This window comes from Stomoxys calcitrans, chromosome 2 (assembly GCF_963082655.1).
Source record: "Stomoxys calcitrans chromosome 2, idStoCalc2.1, whole genome shotgun sequence".
Taxonomy (NCBI): Eukaryota; Metazoa; Arthropoda; class Insecta; order Diptera; family Muscidae; genus Stomoxys; species Stomoxys calcitrans.
Genome location: NC_081553.1, coordinates 217181119 through 217205189, shown reverse-complemented (window position 1 = coordinate 217205189; position 24071 = coordinate 217181119). Strand labels below are relative to the sequence as shown.

The following is a 24071-nucleotide window of genomic DNA, read 5'->3' as shown; positions in this document are numbered from 1 at the left end:
AAATCGTTTTTTTTTTCAAAAAATAAATAGAAAATAGAAAAAAAAACCATTTGCAATTTGTAGATGAGAAATGTGTGAAGCAAACATGAAAATATAATTTGTTAACAACCATGGACATTTGAGGCCTGCGGTGCTGGTGTTGATGATGTAGGCTTTCAGCAAAGTGAAAGGCTTTTCTTGGGTTAGTCAACTGATTTGTGTTTTTTGATTATTAATGTTTTTTTTTCTACTCACTCAAAATGGTCAGAAATGGTTGATTTATTCAATACAATTTATGTTTCTATCTTTTTATTGCTTAATTAATTTTTTTTTATTTTTTAATAAAAATAATAAATTTTGAAATAGATGGCTATCTATTTAATTAATAAACAAGTAAAAAAGTGCAAAGTTCGGTCGGGTCGAATCTTGGGAACCCAACACCATGTATTCTGCTAAATTATGAGAGCTATATCTAAATATTGGGTTGCTCAAAAAGTAATTGCGGATTATTCATATAGTCGGCGTTGACAAATTTTTTCACAGCTTGTGACTCTGTAATTGCATTCTTTCTTCTGTCAGTTATCAGATGTTACTTTTAGCTTGCTTTAGAAAAAAAGTGTAAAAAAAGTATATTTGATTAAAGTTCATTCTAAGTTTTATTAAAAATGCATTTACTTTCTTTTAAAAAAATCCGCAATTACTTTTTGGGCAACACCGATATTTGCTTTTAAGGCTGTAGAAGCCTCAATTTTGATCCGAATTGGCATGAAGTGTTCAATTTGATATTCGAATACCTGTGTTCCAATGCGCAAGAAAAGAAAAGGTATTCAAAATTAAAGTCTGCCAGTTGTGGTGGTGTAGGGTATTACAAAGTCGACTCCGCTCGGCTGAATTTTGAAGCGCCTAACACATATTTCCTTTTATTCATACAACAGAGATTTTTGATTTAGATACTCTGGCCATATGAATTATTCCCTTGGCAAATGTATCAGGTTCGTGTCTTAAGTCTTTTGTTTTGAATCTAATCAAAACAAAGCATTTCAACCCAATATGCTACAGACTTTTTTTAAAACTTTTTTTGGCAGTTAGTTTTGCAAATATGGCAAACAAAAAAAAAAATAATGCAGCCATCACAACGTGATAATCTTGACCGAATTTTGTATGACTTAAAAAAATCAAAAACTTTTACAAAATGCTGTTATTTTTTCTAAAAACAAAAGCAAGTGAAGCTTTGCAAAGGCCATATGCCATAAATAAAATTAAAGATTGTAGTACATTTGACATCTATGAATTGAAGAAATTGCTCAATGGCGTAAATGCTGTACTTCAAGTGTTAAATGAGTAACATAAAGGGAAATGTGTCACTTTGAAACACCTTTACTAATCAAAATTTACCATTTGCTTGGCCGTAAATGACATACGTTAAGAGTGGCACACAAAGGTGCAAACCATTGCTGGACCCCCCCCCCCATATATAGGGCCCACTGCTAAGACGTCAAACCATTGGCGCCTTCTTTTGTTGTATTTCATACTTTAATAGATTAAAATCTCAAGGCTAGTCGTCCCAAAAATGGTAATTATTTACCATCACTTTGATTTTTTTTTTTCGTCTCAAATCAACAAAACATGTGTGCAAATCACAATGAACAGCAAACAAACAAATGAACCAACCCCACATGAAACAAATATCAACTTTAATGATTGCAAATCAAAGGCTACCTACCTGCCTCCAACCAAGTCAATGCAAACAAATGGATTACAATATACATAGAAAAAAAAAAACGATAGACAAATTGATTTCTAAGTGAAACAATGGAAGTCATGGTATTAGACACTAATGACAATTTTGGTTAAAATGGGGATAAAATATAAGAAAATTGAAAAAATTTAAAAACAAGTAAAAGCGTGCTAAGTTCGGCCGGGCCGAATCTTATATACCCTCCACCATGGATCGCATTTGTCGAGTTCTTTTCCCGGCATCTCTTCTTAGGCAAAAAAGGAAATAAGAAAAGATTTGCTCTGCTATTAGAGCGATATCAAGATATGATCCGGTTTGCACCACAATTAAATTATATGTTGAAGAACTGTGTAAAATTTCAGCCAATTCGAATAAAAATTGAGCCCTTTGGGGCTCAAGAAGTAAAATAGAGAGTTCGATTTATATGGGAGCTGTATCGGGCTATAGACCGATTCAGACCATAATAAAAACGTATGTTGATGGTCATGAGAGGATCCGTCGAACAAAATTTCAGGGAAATCGGATAACAATTACGATCTCTAGATAATCAAGAAGTCAAGATCCCAGATCGGTTTATATGGCAGCTATATCAGGTTATGAACTGATTTGAACCATACTTGGCACAGTTGTTGGATATCATAACAAAACACGTAGTGCAAAATTTCATTCCAATCGGTTAAGAATTGCGCACTCTAGAGGCTCAAGAAGTCAAGATCCCAGATCGGTTTATATGGCAGCTATATCAGGTTATGAACCGATTTGAACCATACTTGGTACAGTTGTTGTATATCATAACAAAACACGTCGGGCAAAATTTCATTCCAATCGGATAAGAATTGCGCCCTCTAGAGGCTCAAGAAGTCAAGACCCAAGATCGGTTTATGTGGCAGCTATATCAAAACATGGACCGATATGGCCCATTTACAATCCCAACTGACCTACACTAATAACAAGTATTTGTGCAAAATTTCAAGCGGCTAGCTTTACTCCTTTACATTCCAATCGGATAAGAATTGCGCCCTCTAGAGGCTCAAGAAGTCAAGACCCAAGATCGGTTTATATGACAGATATATCAGGTCATAGACCGATTTGAACCATACTTGGCACACTTGTTGCATATCATAACAAAACACGTCGTGCAAAATTTCATTCCAATCGGATAAGAATTGCGCCCTCTAGAAGCTCAAGAAGTCAAGTCCCCAGATCTGTTTATATGACAGCTATATCAGGTTATGAACCGATTTCAACCATACTTGGCACAGTTGTTGGATATCATAACAAAACACGTCGTGCGAAATTTCATTCCAATCGGATAAGAATTGCGCCCTCTAGAGGCTCAAGAAGTCAAGACCCAAGATCGGTTTATATGACAGCTATATCAGGTTATGTACCGATTTAAACCATACTTGGCACAGTTGTTGGATATCATAACAAAATACTTCGTGCAAAAATTCATTCAAATCGGATAACAATTGCGCCCTCTAGAGGCTCAAGAAATCAAGACCCAAGATCGGTTTATATGGCAGCTATATCAGGTTATGGACCGATTTGAACCATACTTTGCACAGTTGTTGGATATCATAACAAAACACGTCGTGCAAAATTTCATTCCAAACGGATAAGAATTGCGCCCTCTAGAGGCTCAAGAAGTCACGACCCACGATCGGTTTATATGACAGCTATATCAGGTTATGAACCGATTTGAACCATACTTGGCACAGTTGTTGGATATCATAACAAAACACGTCGTGCAAAATTTCATTCCAAACGGATAAGAATTGCGCCCTCTAGAGGCTCAAGAAGTCACGACCCACGATCGGTTTATATGGCAGCTATATCAAAACATGGACCGATATGGCCCATTTACAATCCCAACTGACCTACACTAATAACAAGTATTTGTGCAAAATTTCAAGCGGCTAGTTTTACTCCTTTACATTCCAATCGGATAAGAATTGCGCCCTCTAGAGGCTCAAGAAGTCAAGTTCCAAGATCTGTTTATATGACAGCTATATCAGGTTATGAACCGATTTGAATCACACTTGGCACAGTTGTTGGATATCATAACAAAATACTTCGTGCGAAATTTCATTTCAATCGGATAAGAATTGCGCCCTCTGGAGGCTCAAGAAGTCAAGACCCAAGATCGGTTTATATGACAGCTATATCAGGTTATGGACCGATTTGAACCATACTTCGCACAGTTGTTTGATATCATAGCAAAATACTTCGTGTGAAAATTCATTCCAATCGGATAAGAATTGCGCCCTCTAGAGGCTCAAGAAGTCAAGACCCCAGATCAGTTTATATGACAGCTATATCAGGTTATGAACCGATTTGAACCATACTTGGCACAGTTGTTGGATATCATAACAAAACACGTCGTGCGAAATTTCATTCCAATCGGATAAGAATTGCGCCCTCTCGAGGCTCAAGAAGTCAAGACCCAAGATCGGTTTATATGGCAGCTATATCAAAACATGGATCGATATGGCCCATTTACAATACCAACTGACCTACACTAATAAGAAGTATTTGTGCAAAATTTCAAGCGGCTAGCTTTACTCCTTCGAAAGTTAGCGTGCTTTCGACAGACTGATGGACGGACAGAAGGACGGACGGACAGACGGACGGACAGACAAACGGACGGACATGGCTAGATCGACATAAAATGTCGCGATGGTTAAGGATGTATAAGAATGTACGAATATTTCGAGTAGTTACAAACAGAATGACGAAATTAGTATACCCCCCATCCTATGGTGGAGAGTATAAAAATGTCTTCGGCTTCTTCTCCTTAATTGAAATGGCATAGACTACAGCACACTGTTTATAAAAATCCCAATTATTTTAAATCTTCTTTTAAACATTTTATGCATAATGCATTACTTTCAACTTGCATTCAAGGCTATTTCAATTTGAATATTAAAAACCGAAACTATTTGCATTTCATTAGGTTTTATGGTTGTTCGTTTTTGTTGGCTTGAGGCATTTAACAAACAAAAACTTTAAAAATGTTTTAACTTTTATTTCCCTTACAAAAGGGTTTGTGAAGTGTTTACAATCAAGTATTTAGGTTTTAGTGTTTGTTTTGTAATATGATGCGCAAAGTGCTCATATTTTGACATCTTAATTTCTGTAATTAAAATATCCACCACTAAAAGCTGGTGGTATTTACAGGTGGCGGTGAGTAGATGGATTTCCCATGTACCGAGGGTCCCAAGAAGTGGTTCGTATGTAGGAGTGTTGGTGGTGGTGGTGTTGTAACCCCGTTATTCGAAACTAAATTTTGAAGTGATGGTCATAGCATTTGGATGGCTAAAGCCTTCACTAACATTGTATTGCTTTATGGCTTAAGTGGACATATCAAGTATTTTTGAAGTTATGTTAGGTGAGGACATAAGGGTAGATCGCAACAACAAAAAATGCGCATATCTATGTGAAGTAGTGAAAATAAAAATGCAACTAAATATTGACTGAATTTTTTATTAAATTAAAATTTAGTATCAACTAAGTTCTGCACAGAAATCTATTTTTTTATACCCACCACCAAGGGACTCCCTATCCTTTGGTCATTTAGTCATTCCGTGTGCAATACATTGAAATATCCCTTTCCGACATAACATCTTATATTGGGTTGCCCAAAAAGTAATTGCGGATTTTTTAAAAGAAAGTAAATGCATTTTTAATAAAACTTAGAATGAACTTTAATGAAATATACTTTCTTTACACTTTTTTTCTAAAGCAAGCTAAAAGTAACAGCTGATTACTGACAGAAGAAAGAATGCAATTACAGAGTCACAAGCTGTGAAAAAATTTGTCAACGCCGACAATATGAAAAATCCGCAATTACTTTTTGGGCAACCCAATATATAAAAATCAATTTGTGTTTGTTTGTGTGTTTGTGAACCGATTTGCTTGAAATTTTCACAGATGGTGCACAATGAGCCCGTGGTGAAAATAGGGTACTACATTTTTTGATATCTGAAGGGGGGGGCGGACCTTCCCCCTTACCTTAATTTTCAGAAACACCAGATCTCGGAGATGGGTGGTGCGATTTAAGCGAAATTGTGTGTGCTCTTATATAGTACCCTAAAAATAAAAATTTGGTATCCAAATTTCGGATGGGGTACCTAGGGGGGCCGCCCCATTCTAAAATCTACCAAACATATACTTAAACCAATCACGACAATATGGGACTCAAATGAAAGGTAATTATGATTAGAAAACGTATCTGATATCCAATTAACGGACCAAGTGTTAGGGGGACCACCCCAACCCCCAAAACACCCCTAAATCGGACATATTTACCGACCATGGCAATATGGGACTCAAATGAAAGGTATTTGCGAGTAGAATACGTATCTGATATCCAAATGTGGAACCACATTTCTGGGGGTCCACCCCTTCCCCAAAACACCCACCAAACAGGACTTATTTACTGACCATGTGAATATGGGGCTTAAATAAAAGGTATTTTAGTGTAGAATTCGAATCTGATATCCAAATATGGGACCAAGTGTTTGGAGGGCCGCCTCTCCCCAAAATTATCCCCCAAAGGGGAAAAATTTACGACCATAGCAATATGGGGCTCAAATGAAAGGTCTTTGGGAGGGAGTAAAGCACGAATCTGATATCAATATTCGGGAAAAGTGTCTATGGGGCCACTCCACCCCCACAATACCATCCAAATAGAAAGTATTGGGTTGCCCAAAAAGTAATTGAGGATTTTTCATATAGTCGGCGTTGACAAATTTTTTCACAGCTTGTGACTCTGTAACTGCATTCTTTCTTCTGTCAGTTATCAGCTGCTACTTTTAGCTTGCTTTAGAAAAAAAATGTAAAAAAAGTATATTTGATTAAAGTTCATTCTAAGTTTTATTAAAAATGCATTAACTTTCTTTTAAAAAATCCGCAATTACTTTTTGGGCATCCCAATATTTGCTGACTATTGCAATATGAGGCTCGAATTAGAGGGTTTTTAGAGTAGAACACGAATCCGATATATATTTTCAAGCCCAACTTACTGAGTGGCCGCCCATCCCCCAAAACACCCCCAAGCCGGTCATGTTTGGCGACTACGGAAATATGGGGCTCAAATTAAAGGTGTTTTGGGAGTAGACCACGTATCTGTCTAGGGGACGTCCCACCACCAAAACAACCCCCAAATAGCACGTATTTGCTCACCAAGACCCTTTGGGTCTTAAAGAGAGGGGAACTAAATATTTTTTGGGTTTTAGGGCCAATACCTCCACCCTATTGTACAAGATTTAAGTAATCACCGCCTGCAAATCTTAGCCTATGAATCAACATTTGTTTTCATCTTGATTTCAATTTAAGCACTTGATATGTATTTTTAGCCGCTCACAAATGTTGTGAATTAAGGTGATTGTGTGTGCGAGTGTGAATGTGAATATGGGCATGCGATTTTCTGTTTAGCCATATAATTATTAAAAATATTTGTCTAATAATTGTTTTATTTAAACAATTTTGGGAATTTGTTGTTTTTATTCTCTATCAACATTGTTACACTGAATTAATGCGTTTGAAATAACCGTAAAAAAGCAAATAAACGGACGAAACACCAAAATCATTGAATACAACAAAATGCTCAATGATAAACGTTTTTTTTTTTTATTCATTTTTAAATGGGCAAAAATACATACCGCCAACAAATTAGAGAAGCTTAAATTTGTTGTTTAAATATTCACAGAACTCTTAAGGTTAGGCAATTTTATTTTGGACACTCACACATCACTCATGCGCTAACTTCAGAAAAAATAAAGATTTTGATAGCAGTAAAGACAGAAAAAACAAAGTTTTGCCGGGCTTTGGCATATTCTTCCGCATAAACGAATGGATCTTCCGCTTATTGTGTGTGCGCGCGTATATGGTTTATTTGTTTAGATGAGTCGGAACAAAAATCGTCGATTTGATAAGATTTTTATGCATACTTTTAAAAGGAAAGAAAAATTTAGTTTATGATTTCCGAAAAACTTGGTCGCTTAAAAGGGGGATGGACTTTGCCTTTGGTTTTGACAGTTTTAAGCCATTGTTAGGGTTTTTAGAAAGGCTTTAAGCAATTAGGCTTTGATAACCGATTTAGATCATTTAGCTGGTATCTACTTCCGAAAATTAATTCAAAACAATCTAATCGTAAATCATTGTGATCATGACCTGCTTACAAATATTTTATTTTTTTTTTTTTTGGTTTGGTTTGAAACTTTAGAGATTTGAGGAAGAGGAAAAAAAGACAAATTACAATAAAAAATTACTGTGGTGATAGGCTATGAGGAATGGATTGACGACAAACACAAGGGGATACGGAGCTGCTGCTTTTAACGGACATCGATTCGAGATAGGAACCTTACGATAAGCCTTTCGAAAAATAGAATTGGGAGACGTATGCTGAGTTTGTGGTCCAAGAAATTTCGGTCTTCAAGGTAATCAGCAAAGGTTCGCACACGTTTGAGCATGGCAGAAAAGTACGATCTGACACTGCACGAAAGCTGGACACTGAAAAACTAAAAAATAAATAAAAAAAAAATAATATAAAACCAGTAGGAAAGGCAAAAGTCGACCAACATATTGGGTTGCCCAAAAAGTAATTGCGGATTTTTCATATAGTCGGCGTTGACAAATTTTTTCACGGCTTGTGACTCTGTGATTGAATACTTTCTTCTGTCAGTTATCAGCTGTTACTTTTAGCTTGCTTTAGAAAAACGTGTATATTTGATTAAAGTTCATTCTAAGTTTTATTAAAAATGCATTTACTTTCTTTTAAAAAATCCGCAATTACTTTTTGGGTAACCCAATACATACTACTTTCAATATATGAAACCTATGTTGAAATCTAGTCAGACTTCAATTTTGGGGAAGGGGTGATTCCCTAAATACATGGTCCTAAATTTGGATATCAAATTCGTATTCTACTCCCAAATACCTTTATTTGAGCTCCATTTTGCGATGGTCACTAAAAAATTGCTGCTTGTGGGGTCTATTGGGAAAAGGGTTGACCCCCAGAAAATTGGTCCCGAAAGTGGGTATCAATTCTTGCTCTCCCCCCCCAATACCTTTCATTTAAGCTCCACATTGACATGGTTGGTATGTATGGCGGATTTAGGGGTATTTTGGGGATTAGGGTGGTCGCCCAAACACTAAGCCCGGAAAATATGTCAGCGACGTGCTCTATTCTCATATATCTATATATCATTTATTTGAACCCCATATTTTGGGAAAGGGGTTGACCCCCAAAAAATTGGTCCCGAAAGTGGGTATCAATTCTTACTCTGCCCCCAATACCTTTCATTTAAGCTCCACATTGACATAGTCGGTATATATGGCCGATTTGGGGGTATTTTGGGGATTAGGGTGGTCGCCCAAACACTAAGCCCGCAAAATATATCAACAACGTGCTCTATTCTCATATATCTATATATCATTTATTTGAACCCCATATTGCCATTGGCCTCAAAATTGGATATCAAATTCGTTTTCAAATCTCATTTAAACTCCTTATTGCAAAAGTCAGCAAATATGTCCGGTTTGGGGTAAATATTTAGTTCCCCTCTCTTTAACGCAAATTTTCTTGGTGAGCAAATACGTCCTATTTAGGGGTTGTTATGGTGGTGGGACGTCTGCTAGACAGTTGGTCCCTAATGTTAATATCAGATACGTGTTCTACTCCCACATACCTTTAATTTGAGCCCCATATTTCCATAGTCGGCAAACATGACCGGCTTGGGGAGTGTTTTGGGGAATGGGCGGCTACTCAGTGAGTAGGCCTTGAAAATATATATCGGATTCGTGTTCCACTCTAAAAACCCTCTTATTTGAGCCTCATATTGCAAAAGTCAGCAAATATTTACTATTTGGGTGGTGTTGTGGGAGTAGGGTGGCCCCATAGACACTTTTCCCAAATAATGATATCAGATTCGTTCTTTACTCCCAAAGACCTTTCATTTGAGTCCCATATGGCTATGGTCGTTAATTTGTCCCCTTAGGGGGATGTTTTTGGGGAGAGACCCCCAAACACTTGGTCCCATATTTGGATATCAGAATTAAATACCTTTTATTGAAGCCCCATAATGTCATGGTCAGTAAATGAGTCCTGTTTGGGGGGTGTTTTGGGGAAGGGGTGGACCCCCAGAAACGTGATCCCACATTTGGATATCAGATTCGTATTCTACTCGCAAATACCTTTCATTTGAGTCCCATTTTGCCATGGTCGGTAAATATGTCCGATTTAGGGGTGTTTTAGGGGTTGGGGTGGTCCCCCTAGCACTTGGTTCGACAAATGGATATCAGATACATTTGCTTATCCTAATTACCTTTCATTTGAGTCCCATATTGTCGTGATTGGTCTAAATATATGTTTGGTAGGTTTTGGGGGGGGGGGGGGGGGGGCCCTAGGTACCCCATCCGAAATTTGGATACAAAATTTTTATTTTTATAAAAAAAACTTTGCCTAAACGCAATTGCCACGTCATCAGCATACACGACCACTTTTAAATCTTTTTCTTCCATAGACAATGATGTATTGTTAATGGCTATATTCCAAAGTAGCGGAGACAGTGCACCTCCTTCGGGTTTTCCTCTGCTGAACCCATATTTTTAGATTCACAGTTATTAATAAACTTTCTTACTCCAATTCCTTCATGATTGACGTCGGTTTTACATTATTGAAAGCACTTTCAATGTCAAGAAATGCTACCATTGTATATTCTTCGACTGCAAGAGAACCCTTTATGTAGCTGACTAGGTGGTGAAGGGCTGTTTCAGTGGATTTGCTTTTACTATATGCACGCTGCTGCCGCGACAGGCGATCTCCAGGGATCTTTGCCCTAAGATATGTTTCTAGCAATCCCTCAAATGTTTTCAGCATAAATGATGACAGACTAATAGGATGAAAATCTTTCGCCTACGTGTGGTAGAATTTTCCTGCTTTCGCAATGAAAATGATGTCCCTCCATCCCACAGGTATATATGACATTCTGAAACAAGCAGAGAATGTCTCCCCAAGCTAGGGAACCAGTCTATCAGACACAGCTTGTAAAACAACCGGTGATACCCTCCACCATAAGATGGGGGGTATACTAATTTCGTCATTCTATTTGTAACTACTCGAAATATTCGTCTGAGACCCCATAAAGTATATATATTCTTGATCGTCGCGACATTTTATGTCGATCTAGCCATGTCCGTCCGTTTGTCCGTCTGTCTGTCGAAGGCACGCTAACTTCCGAAGGAGTAAAGCTAGCCGTTTGAAATTTTGTACAAATACTTCTTATTACTGTAGGTCGCTTGGTATTGTAAATGGGCCATATCGGTGCATGTTTTGATATAGCTGCCATATAAACCGATCTTGGGTCTTGACTTCTTGAGCCTCTAGAGTGCGCAATTCTTATTCGATTGGAATTAAATTTTGCACAACGTTTTTTGTTATGATATCCAACGACTTTGCCAAGTATGGTTCAAATCGGTTCATAACCTGATATAGCTGCCATATAAACCGATCTTGGGTCTTGACTTCTTGAGCCTCTAGAGGGCGCAATTCTTATTCGATTTGAATGAATTTTTGCACGAAGTATTTCGTTATGACATCCAACAACTGTGCCAAGTCCATCGGTCCATAACCTGATATAGCTGTCATATAAACAGATCGTGGGTCTTGACTTCTTGTGCTTCTAGAGGGCGCAATTCCTATCTGATTTGGCTGAAATTTTGCACGACGCATTTTATTCTTACTTTCAACAATTGTGTCAAATAAGGTTCAAATCGGTTTATAACCTGATATAGCTGCCATATAAACCGATCTGGGATTTTGACTTCTTTAGCCTCTAGAGGTCGCAATTATTATCCGATTTGCCTGAAATTTTGTACGACGGATTCTCTCATGACCATCAACATACGTGTTTATTATGGTCTGTAGCCCGATACAGCTCCCATATAAATTGATCTATCTGCTATTTTCGGCTAGGCCAAATCTATTATACCCTCCACCATGGATCGCATTTGTAGAGGAAAGGAAAGGATAAAAGAAAATAATTGCTATGCTATTGGAGCTACATCAAGTTATGCGGATGCGGACCATAATTGAATGATTGTTGGAGACCATGGTAGAAGTAAAATAGGGAGAACGGTTTATATGGGAGCCGTATCAGGCTATAGACCGATTAAGACCATATTTGACGGGTTTGTTGAAGTTATGGGAGAAGCCGTTGTACAAAATTTCTCCCAAATCAGATAATAATTGCGCCCCCTAGAGGCTCATGAAGACAAGATCCCAGATGGGTTTATATGGCAGTTATATCAAGTTATATCAAGATTCAAGATGGGTTTATATGGCAACTATATTGGGTTCAGTGTTGCCGTTTGTGAAAGATTCCTACCAAAATTAGTAGGTTTTTATTTTCTTGGTAGGTTGGTAGGCTGACTCAATTTTTGGTAGGTTTTTCCATCATATAATTACCAAGTTAATTACTGAAAAAATCGTCGATCATAACTCAAAATTCGTTTCTGTATACTCGTTAAGAGTGCAGAACAATCCCGAGGATGAGGTCAAATACCGTTACAAGGCGTCTCACTGCTTCCAGTTTCAGTAAAAACGCCATAAGTTCTGATATTGACTGTAACCGGTACAAATGTTAAGGGTTTCTTCCAAACTTCGTAAATTCTGGGTAGGAAATGCGGCTTTTGTGCGTTGAATACCTCCAACCGGATATCAGGGCTATGTGGCAATTAATACATACAAATATGGTCAGATCTAGTCCATACACAGATGTTGAGGTGTCCATGCAACGCATTGTAACAGCGAATGTAGGAAGTAAAGCGATTTTTTTAAAACTCGGCGCGTTTGTTCATTGAAATCAGGACAAAACTACGACTTTCTGAACTCAAGATTTCTTATCGGGAGATCGGTATAAAGGGTGCTATATCAAAATATAGAGTGATTTCTAAAAAACAGACAGACGGACATGTCTAGATCCTATATGAATAACGCCGATCTAGTACTTTGTCTATGTGTCTAGTACTTTGAAGCTTTGAAAAATGGCTAACTCTTCGGTGGTGGGTATAAAAAACATATGCCACAAAACAAGTCATGCAAAAAAATCAGTCAAATTGGGTAAGAATTGCGCCCTCTAGTGGCTCAAAAAGTCAAGATCCCAGATCAGTTTATATGGCAGCTATATCATAACATGGACCGGTATGGCCCACTTACAATTCCAACCGACCTATACTTATAAGAAGTATTTGTGCAAAATTTCAAGCGACTAGCTTTACTCCTCCGAAAGTTTGCGTGCTTTCGATAAACACATGGACGGACATGGCAAAAGCGCGTTAAGTTAGGCCATGCCGAACTTTGGATACCCACCTCCATGGATATATTAATCATCCTATTTTATAATGACTCTACTACAATGTCCATAGTTACATCTTGGTTCAGGTGTCGGGAGTCTTAGTACAACTCACTGCTTCAAATTTCCGTGCAATCGGGTAACAAATGCAACTTTAATGGGTTTCATACCCTTAATCGTTAGATCGGTAGCTATGTCTAAATATATTTGGGTCGGATGTAGGGAGCCATAAAGCCACTCAGTGATACATATGTCAGCGTAATCGGATAATGTATTAAGCTTTTATGGACTTCAGTTCCTAAATCGGCAGATTGGTCTTTATGGCAACTGTATCTAACTAAAGTCCGATCTGAACCAAATTTAGCTGAGTTGATGGGAGGCTAAGGACAACTCACTGATGCACATTTCAGTGAAATCTGGTAATAATTAAAGCTATTATGGGCGTCAGACCCTTAATCGGCATATTGATCTATATGGCAGCTATGTCTATATATCATCCGATCTGAACCATATTTAGGTCGGGTAATAAATAAAGCTTTTATGGGCTACAGACCCTTTATCGACAGATCGGTCTATATGGCAGCTATATCTAAATATGGTCCGATTTGGTCCTTTCAAGAACTTTACTTGCGTGCAACAATAAGACATATTTGTGCCAAATTTCAGCTCAATATCACAATTTTTGAATACTGCGAAAAGGTTAACAACAGATGGACGGACAGACACTCGGACACCGAGAATTTTACGATGATCCGAAGTATTTTTGTAGGGTCGGAAATTGATATTTCGATGTGTTGCAAATGGAATGACTAAATGAATATACCATCTATCCTATGGTGTTGGGTATATAAATGTGGTACTTATGCTCTACAATTTACATCATTTTTTATGCAGCCTTCTTCACAGAGTCCGACTCATAAAAGTTTCGCATGGACTATTCTTGTTTTCCATGACGAAACTTTAGCATTGATTTTATTGGCCAATTTCTCCCACTATAGCCAATAAGAGAACTTGGCCAAAGAAGAAAAGAATTTGTTAAGACAAAACAATATCTTTATTTAACATTTTAGTTAAGTATCAGTCATTAGCCGTCGAACACCAACAGATGTTTAGACAGTATATCAATTTATGATCCCACGTTTTTGTTTATTTTTTTGTTTCTTCAACATCATTTTGTCTCCCTAAAGTGATAAACCATTTTTTTTTCAACTTTACATGCTTTTACCATATTCAATATAGTTTATCTGTAAAAGATGCAGATGGGATCTAATAAATGTTGGCGTGACTATGTGGGAATTATTTATGCGTTAGTTTTCTTAATTCAAGGAAAAGCAAAGCAGATATTGTGATAACTAAGACTTAAATTATTCTAAAACAGGGAATTGAAAGATAAGCAAAGAGAAAATCTAAGCAACTGGTAAAATATGCAAATTTTGTTTTTTTTGCACAAGTTTTGATATTTGATATATTCAAATATGGTTTCCTAAATATCGCACAAGTTTTGATAGTCGATATGTTTAAATTTATGTAGCTAAGATTCTTCCTAATTAATATTTCCATATATGGCTTTCATTTTTTTTATAAATTTTTTTGAAAAAGCCTTTGTCATTCTCACACACATGCGAGGCGATTGGGCAACACGATTTTTAGAGACCATTCAAAGGCTTTTTTTTAAGCATTTTTCTACTTTTAATGCTGCTTCTGAGAGTTCTAAATTTCTATAATTAAAATACTGGCTATAAGTCTTCAACTAATGGAAATCTTTGAAGAAGAGTGGGAACAAAATTCTCTGTTTTTTTATTAGCACTTCAAAATTGAAAAAAAAATATTAAGACATAAAGAATTTTTGCATAAGGTACTCTTGTTGTTGTAGTTGTTGTTATTTTTAAGTTTTTTTCCTTCCTTCAAAATGTTGCTGCTGTGATGGTTTGTTTTTATTATGGTAAATCATTGAAAACTTGCTGAACTCATACTCACTCTTGAACAGTTACAACACGGGTTTGTGTCTTAAGTCTTTTGTTTGCCTTTACCAGCTTTTCGTTTACTTTGATGATGTTCATGGGGCAAAGCAAAGCAAGGCAAGGCAAGACACAACGAAGACGGCTCGTTGACGGAACAACAAAAAGAATCTTCTAATTAATTTTTATTATTCCTTATTTGTTGAAACTTGGAATTTAGTGTTAGAATGAGTTTTTGTTGTTGTTGTTTTTCCCAATTCTCGCTCCTGCGTTCTAGGGGGGATAATAAATATTCTTAGCATGATTTATGCCTGAAAGGCGTTACACTCTTTGGGGGCACTTGTTGTTATTTGGCTTTTTTAGACATTTGCTGCTAATTTATGCTGAAATTGAATTCTCCCAAACCGAAAATGGTTTGTCGGTGGGTTTACAGCTTTTTGTATTTCATCAGCTCCCAGGGAAAAGAGTAACAAATTGCGTAATAAAAAAATAACAAAAATGGTTTTAAAGCAAAAAACAAAAAACCTAGAGAGAAAAAAAAAGACACAAACAAATCATAAATGGGAAAAAGTGAAGCGAAAATTAAAAAAAAAATTTATATATTAATAAGTAGCAATAAACAATGGACAATGAATAATAATTTGGCTGTGCTGTTTTGTAATGACTGCCCCAAAGGGGAGATGTTCACCATTCACTAATTATGCTAACCAAATTATGAATTAAAAGCTTTTTGTTGGTTTTCTTGCCTTCAAGTCTTTTGAAGAGAATTTCACATTGGAAAGGTTCATGCCATCACATCAGTCATAAGTGTGAATGTGACCGGGCCATCAGACACAGTTCAAGCGGGGAGTTCAAAAACCCCTTACTTTGGACTGGGCAAATCTTTTAAGAGCATTAATTATAAACATTACAAAATCGCCAAAAATATAATTCGCCAACCACTGGCCATCAGCAGCAGCAACGCAATGACTGCCACTCGCTTTTCGTATGTGGTAATTTTTTTGAAATTACATTAACGCTTTAATAGCAGTTTCATTTGAGTCACCTTTGCGTTTTTTGCGCGTTTTTTTTTCCTGCTGCTCTCTGTATGTATTTTTGAAGTAGACTGTAACGCGTTGAGTTTAATTTCAGGTTATTTTTCAGTTTTTTTAAGCTGTTGTTCTTGTGATTTTGTTTGGATTCTCCTCAATATGCATTTGATGTTTTTTGTTGCTGTTGTTGCTTTGCATTCAGACTCGTCTCACATGACAAAATTATAACACCCTCCCCCAATCAAGCAGGCCGGCTATTGAAGGTGGCATTTTAAACGCGGTGACAACATCAACGACCGACTCACCTTTGAGCTACGGATTGACATTCATGCAATAAGTCTAAAAATACATATTTTTTGTCAACATTTTTCACATGTAAACAGGAAATGCTATACAAATTTACATAATGATGGGGGATTACACTCAAAGAAAAAAAAAAAAAACAAAACTAAGGAAATTTATTAAAAAAGTAAAAAAAAATTTTTAAAAATTTCTTGAAATTTTCTAAGGATAACGAATTGTTCTGTGGGGATGGTAGGATTCATCATGGTTTTCATATTTTAAAGGAGGAGCGAACCCTCCCCCTTACCCCTGTTGTCAAAAATGCCAGATTTCATAGTCAGGGCGATACAAGCGAAATTTTATTATACCCACCACCATAGGATGGAGGCATACTCATCTAGTCATTCTTTTTGTAACACCTCGAAATATTCGTCTAAGACCCCATAAAGTTTATATATTCCTGATCGTCTGGAAGTTCTGACTCGATTTAGCCACGTCTGTCCATCCGTCTAACGTAATCACGATAGAGGTCGAACATGTAAAGCTAGCCGCTTGAAATTTTGCACAGATATTTAATATCGATGTAGGTCGTTGGGGATGGCAAATGGGCCATATCGGTTAAGATTTATATATAGATCCCATATAAACCGATCTCCCGATTTGAATTCTTGAGTCTCTTGAAGCCGCAATTTTTGTCTAATTTGGCTGAAATGTGTTCCGCTATGACTTCCTACAACTGTGCCAAGTACGGTTCAAATCGGTCTATGACCTGATTTAGCTTCCATATAAACCGATCTCCCGATTTGACTTCTTGAGCCCTTACAAGTCGCAATTTTTGTCCAATTTGGCTGACATTTTGCATGGAGTGTTCTGTAATCGGTGATATAGCTTCCATGTAAACGGTCTCTCGATCATTCTTTGGTATGTAGAATAAAATTATGACCTTCAACCAAATTTATTTTATATACACATTTAGCAGAATCCATCCCAAAACTCGGCCCGGCCAAACTTAGCACGCTTTCACTTATTTGCACTCTTTTAGTAGCACAAAAAAAAAAATTTGGCATCAAAATTTGTGATAGGAAGCCGAGGAGGGCCACCCCATGTCTAACACCCCCCAAATAAGTATACAGACCAATCATGACACTATGGGGCTCAAACAAAAGGTATTTGGGTGTGGAAAACGAATAGGATATCCAATTGTGAGGTTAAGTGTATGGGGACCTCTTCACCCCCCAAAACTCTACACAAAACGAATATATTTACGGGCCATGCCAGTATTGGAATAGATGCGTTTTTATGGATCCAAGACCTTAAGTCGAGAAATCGGTCTATATGGCAGCTATATCCAAATCTGCACCGATCTGATCCAAATTGAAGAAGAATATCGCAAAGTCTCACGCAACTCACTGTCCCAAATTTCGGTGAAATCGGACATTAAATGCACAAGACCTTAAAACGAGAGATCGGTCTACATGGCAGCTATATCCAAATCGGGACTGATCTGGAGCAATTTGCAGAAATATGTTGAAAATCCTAAAACAACTCACTATCCCAAATGCCGGCGAAATTGGACAATAAATACGCCTTTTATGGTCCCAAGACCTTAATCGAGAGATCGGTCTAAGTGCAGCTATATCCAAATCTAGACCAATCTGAGCCAAATTAGAGAAGAATGTCGAGCGGCCTAACACAACTCAGTGACCCAAATTTCAGCAAAATCGGGCAATAAATGCGCCTTTTGTGGTCCTAAGACCTTATTTCGAGAGATCGGTCTATATGGCAGCTATATCCAAATCTGGACCCATCTGAGCCATATTGAAGAAGATTGTCGAGTGGCCTTACACAACTCAGTGACCCAATTTTCAGCTAAATCTGATTATAAATGTGCCTTTTATGGGCCTAAGACCTTAAATCAGCGGATCGATCTATATATGGGCTATATCAAGATATAGTCCGATATAGCCCATCTTCGAACTTAACCTGCTTATGGACAAAAACAGAATCTGTGCAAAGATTCAGCTCAATGTCTCTGTTTTTAAAGACTGTAGCGTGATTTCAACAGACAGACGGACCGACATTTTCATATCCAAATTTTCAATAAAATTTTAATAAATTTCTGTGCCAAAACAAAATTGTGATAAATAGCTCTTTCTCTAAAGACAAAATTTAGACAATTTTTTTAAAGACACGTTTTTTCCAAATTTCCTTACCTTTTTCTAAAAAAAAATTCATTTATATTTTTCCCTAACTCAAATTTCTTGCTTAAAACTTTCTCTAAAGTCAAAATATCCATAAAATGGATATGAAACTTTGCTCAGATTCTGTGTTTGTCCATAAGCAGGTTAAGTTCGAAGATGGGCTATGTCAGACTATATCTTGATATAGCCCCCCATTGGACCGATCCTCCGATTTAATGCCTTAGACCCATAAAGGCCACATTTATAATCGGATTTTGCTGAAATTTGGGACAGTGAGTTGTATTGGGCCCTTCGACATGCTTCGTCAATTTGGCTCAGATCGGTCTAGATTTGGATATAGCTGCCATATAGACCGATCCTCCGATTTAGGGTTTTAGGCCCATAAAAGCCACATTTATTAACCGATTGTGCTGAAATTTGGGACAGTGAGTTATGTTAAGCCCTTCGACATCCTCCTTCAATTTCACTCAGATCGGTTCCGATTTGGATATAGCTGCCATATAGACCGATCCTCCGATTTATGGTGTTAGGCCCATAAAAGCCACATTTATTAACCGATTGTGCTGAAATTTGGGACAGTGAGTTGTGTTAAGCCCATCGACATCCTTCTTAAATTTCACTTAGATCGGTTCAGATTTCCACATAGCTGCCATATAGTCCGATCCTCCGATTTGGGGTCTTAGGCCCATAAAAGCCACATTTATTATCCGATTTTGGTGAAATTTGGGACAGTGAGTTGTGTTAAGCCCTTCGACATCTTTCTTCAATTCGGCTCAGATCGGTCCAGATTTGGATATAGCTGCTATATAAACCGATCCTCCGATTAGGGGTCTTAGGCCCATAAAAGCCACATTTATTATCCAATTTTGCTGAAATTTGGGACAGTGAATTGTGTTAGGCCCTTTGACATCCTTCGTTAATTTTGTCCACATCGGTCTAGATTTGGATATAGCTGCCATATAGACCGATCCTCTGATTTAGGGTCTTAGGTCCATAAAAGGCGCATTTATTGTCCGATGTTGCCGAAATTTGGGACAGTGACTTGTGTTAGGCCCTTTGACATCCTTCGTCAATTTTGCCCACATCGGTCCAGATTTGGATATAGCTGCAATATAGACCGATCCTCCGATTTAGGGTCTTAGGCCCATAAAAGCCACATTTATTATCTGATTTTGCTGAAATTTGGGGCAGTGAATTGTGTTGGGCCCTTCGACGTCCTTCGTCAATTTTGCCCACATCGGTCCAGATTTGGATATAGCTGCCATATAGACCCATCCTCTGATTTAGGGTCTTAGGTCCATAAAAGGTGCTTTTTTTGTCCGATGTTGCCGAAATTTGGGACGGTACTAATAAGTATGTCATTGTACTAATAAGTACAATGACTTGTACTTATTAGTATTTGCTTCAAATCGGATCATATATCGATATAACTGCTATGGGATGTAAGGTATGCAATTTTCACCGGATTTTGATGAAAGGTGGTTTACCTGTTTACCTATATACCCGAGGTGGTGGTTATCCAAAGTTCGTCGCGGCCGAACGTTACGCCTTTTTACTTGTTCGAATTGGCTGAAATTATACACAACTATTGGGTTGCCCAATTTTTTTTAAAATTTTTAATAAAACTTAGAATAAACTTTAATCAAATATACTTTTTTTACACTTTTTTTTCTAAAGCAAGCTAAAAGTAACAGCTGATAACTGACAGAAGAAAGAATGCAATTACAGAGTCACAAGCTGTGAAAAAATTTGTCAAGCCGACTATATGAAAAATCCGCAATTACTTTTTGGGCAACTATATTTCTACTATTGTCTCTCAACATTCAGTTCAATTATGGCCCAAATCGGACGAAAACTTGATATTACAGCAACATCACAGAATTCTTTTCCTTTTATCATATGTTTGCCTTAAAAGAGATATCGGGAAAAGAACTCGACAAATGCGATACATGGTGGAGGTCCGGTTGAACTTAGCACGCTTTTACTTATTTTTTTTTAATTTTTTATAGTTTTTGGTTTTTTGAGTGTACTCCTATTCAACGACATAAATGTAAATGAGTCATTTTGTTGTTTTACCTCTGTTTCACATGCACGTTATGTAAATTTGTCTGTATTTACAGGGTTAAAGAAAAAAAAAACAACACAGTTCATGAAATTTAATGAGAATTCATTTGGGGGGTAAACATATGCTTGCAATATGTTGCTTGCACTTTTTGGCTGCAATTATTTCAGAAAGAAAGCCCAGGGTCATTCACATTGCAACGAAAAGTAGTCTTGTCTCAAATGATATGCAGCAAAAGGGGTTGGTTGGTTAAGTGACATGAAAGTTCACCCTAAATTGCAATGAAATTAGCAAAAAAAAAAAACAACCCTTGTTGTTCCCTCGTGGGAAATTAAAAATTTTAAAGTAAAACTGATACTGATACTGGTATGTTTTCAGGCAAATGTAACGAGACGTTCAAGGCAGAGATGTTTGTCAAAGTTTTTTCCCACAAATATATCTAAAGATTATTTCTACTAAAGCCTTAGTTTCCTCAATTTTTTCTTTAAAATTTTCAAACTAATTTTAAGATTTTTTTAAGCAACCTCTGGAGACTAAGGTTTGTGTCTTAAGTCTTTTGATTGCATAACCAAATTTAGAAAAAATTTTCAGACAATTTCAATAATTTTTTTTTTCTTCTCTCTTTTCAGGTAAGAATAAATGAATTTCCTTTAAAAAATTAATCGGTAAATATATTTTTGATATTTTTATATCCTACACCACTACTGTGGTATCAGTTTTTATAAACTTGTTAGTCATCCCTGAACTTGTGCCACCGTAAGCTGATATTTTTTTTATCGCATACACTGTATATAGCAGATGACCTACAACGAATCTTGTGAGTGAGGAAGTGATTTAATGGAAACAAATTGCAAAATATGACTTGCTGGGCATTAAACAACCATAACCAGTTTAAGTATTAAACAAAGATTTTTTTTTTAATTTTTTTAATATTATTTCTCTAATGCATTGATATGCTATGATAACATGTATAGATGTCTAACTAAAGCTTAACATTGAAATATGGGTAGTTACATTTTGAAAGTGCTTTTTGCCATTCAACAGCACAATAACACAAAGAAAATCCCAATATCCGTAAATGGCTTTTCCTTAATAAATGTAATAATAATAAAAAAAAAATTTTACTATTTCAAATTCAATGTTAAAAGCTTAACATACAAAGGCAACAAAAGATAACCGAAGAACTGCAGTAGAAACCTTGCAACTCTGTTTTTGTTGAAAAAAAAAAATAGAAACTAAACCATTATAGGCTTTTGTCCAAGGCAATCTTTCCCAAAAACTAACAGACAAAAAAAAACTTTGCAAACACCATTGTACGAGTAGCCATCACAGTCATCGCCATCGATGACAACTTCCTTTATGAATGCCACAACATATGGCGCTAAAGTTTTAGCCACCACCACCATCCAACGAACCACACCATAACCGTTTTCAGTATTTGTGGCAGTTGGCTACGAAACATTTGCATGATGTGCCCTGTCTGTCTGTCTTTGGCACTGTCTACCATCAAAGACAAGTGCAGTCATGCAGCGCTATAACTATTTTTTATAGGTTTTTTTTATTGTTTTTACATAGTTGTTGTTGTTGTTAGTGTTTTTGCAAAAATAGCTACAGCCAACAAATAGCACTAACAATAACTAATTTCAATTATACAAAATGATTGAGTTGAATTTTTTGTTTTAGCATAGCATAAGGTTCGTGTCTTAAGTCTTTTGTTTTAGCTACACTCATTGCTTAGATATTGCCTTTGTTTTGCCTTTTTTTTTTCTTTTTGCATGAAGTTTTGTGAATGAACTTTGTCGGAGCGTTTTGAAAAACAATTTCCATTTCGTTTTATGCTTGGCGACCTAGACAACATTGTTTCATGTATTTTTTTTGAAGCTGTAGCGCGGGCTCATTTTCTAGTTCACCTCATGGTCCATTGAGGGTATGCTCTTCCAAAATTTTAACAAAATAAGTGAATGTGATGGTGTAGTGTTTTGAGAGGGGGGGGGTACCACCAAATCTAATGCAGCATGACATGAATGTTTATTGTGTTAATTGAAAACGAAAGTGTAAACATTTCATTAGTCATTATTATGTTTGAGAGGAGTTAGAGATACAGAAATAAAGAAGATAAAGTGGAAGAAGAAGAAAAAAGCAAAGAAGTAAACCTTAGTTAGTTAGCTGTTAGCCATGCTCCATGGAAGCTGATGGCTTCCCTCACCATATGCTTAGCAGCCCCCTAGGTTAATCTCAATGCTATGCGCGGCATCCATTATCACTTTTTTTTTGTATGCTGTATGCTGTATGCTTCTCTTTACTTTATACTTTCTTCCTACTTTGTGCTTTCGAAATTGTGTTTCCGTGTTTAATTAAGAAAATTATTGACATTCTGTTTGGTTTGTCTCTGTGTGTGTGTGTTGTGCAGTAATGCGTGACACCTTAACCATCCCTCCATCCATCACATGCTCTGCAATGGTAGTTTGTTTGTGGCCAACTAGAAGGTAATCGCCACCACCAACAGCGTTTGAAGAAGAATACCGCTATAGAAATGAAAGCAGAAGTGGCTTTGGGTTGCATTAATCAAGTAAAAGTTTCCACATAGCTAATGGAGCATGCCAAAGCCAATGAAGAAAACAAAAAACCGAAAAAAATATGGGGCTACACTCCAAATACCGGCCGTCGTCTTCTCCTGATTCTTCGTTCATAGTATTTATTTATTGGCTGGCCTGGCCTGGCTTGGCTTGGCTTTGCGTTTAAGGAAAATTATGAAGTGCCTAAGATTGCATTTATTTTGACTACTCTGTAATTTTATTTAAATACTCTTTTACTTGATTTTGTTTCTTTGCTTTTTTTGAAGTTTTTCCTCCTCCTTAGTTTTGTGTTTATAAATGATTTTTCAGCTAATGGTTAGGCACGCTAACCAAACGAAAAAAAAAAAAAATTCCTACTGGAGTTGAGGCAAGGCACAGTGGTACTTTAATATTTTTGACAAAATTTTCCAATGAAAAAAAAATTTGTCCGTTTGCGCTCTTTAATTTCTCGCACACACAGCTGGAGCTCAAGAACAGCATAGCCAAGAATTTATAGAAATTAGGCAAGTGTGTGCTGTTTTCAAGAAACTTTGACTGGCATGGGGGATCGCGATTTCTGATATGTCAACACCTTTGTCAAATTTATTAAGGTGCTCTACATACCCCACGACTATTGAGTACGGTGTAGAGCACGCTTTTGTTTTGAAATAGAGCTCAACAAGTCCTCTAACTCTCCTTAGCGCAATAAGAGAGAAGAAATAAAATTTTGCCAAAATTTTTTACAGCAATAAATTTTTAGTAAAATTTTCTAAAGAAATCAAAATTTTCAAAAAATTCCTACTGGAGCCGGAGCTCAAGAACAGCATAGCAAAGAACTTAAAAAAATTAGGCAAGTGTGTGCTGTTTTCAAGAAACTTTGACTGGCATGGGGGATCGCGATTTCTGAT

General features: G+C 36.8%; 1 protein-coding gene across 4 annotated transcripts in view; it reads left to right on the top strand.

Moving 5' to 3' along the window:
• Positions 1–24071, top strand: part of LOC106092369 (homeobox protein 5) — a 226950-nt gene that overhangs the window by 28095 nt on the left and 174784 nt on the right. Inside the window, exon 2 of one of the 4 annotated variants that reach the window (XM_059363314.1) lies at positions 21238–21314. The exons of the other annotated variants lie outside the window; for them this stretch is intronic. Coding sequence (XP_059219297.1) covers positions 21238–21241 — 4 coding nt within the window. The 3' untranslated portion in view covers positions 21242–21314. Of the gene's footprint in view, positions 1–21237; positions 21315–24071 lie in introns of those variants that run through there. 4 annotated transcript variants of the gene reach the window in all.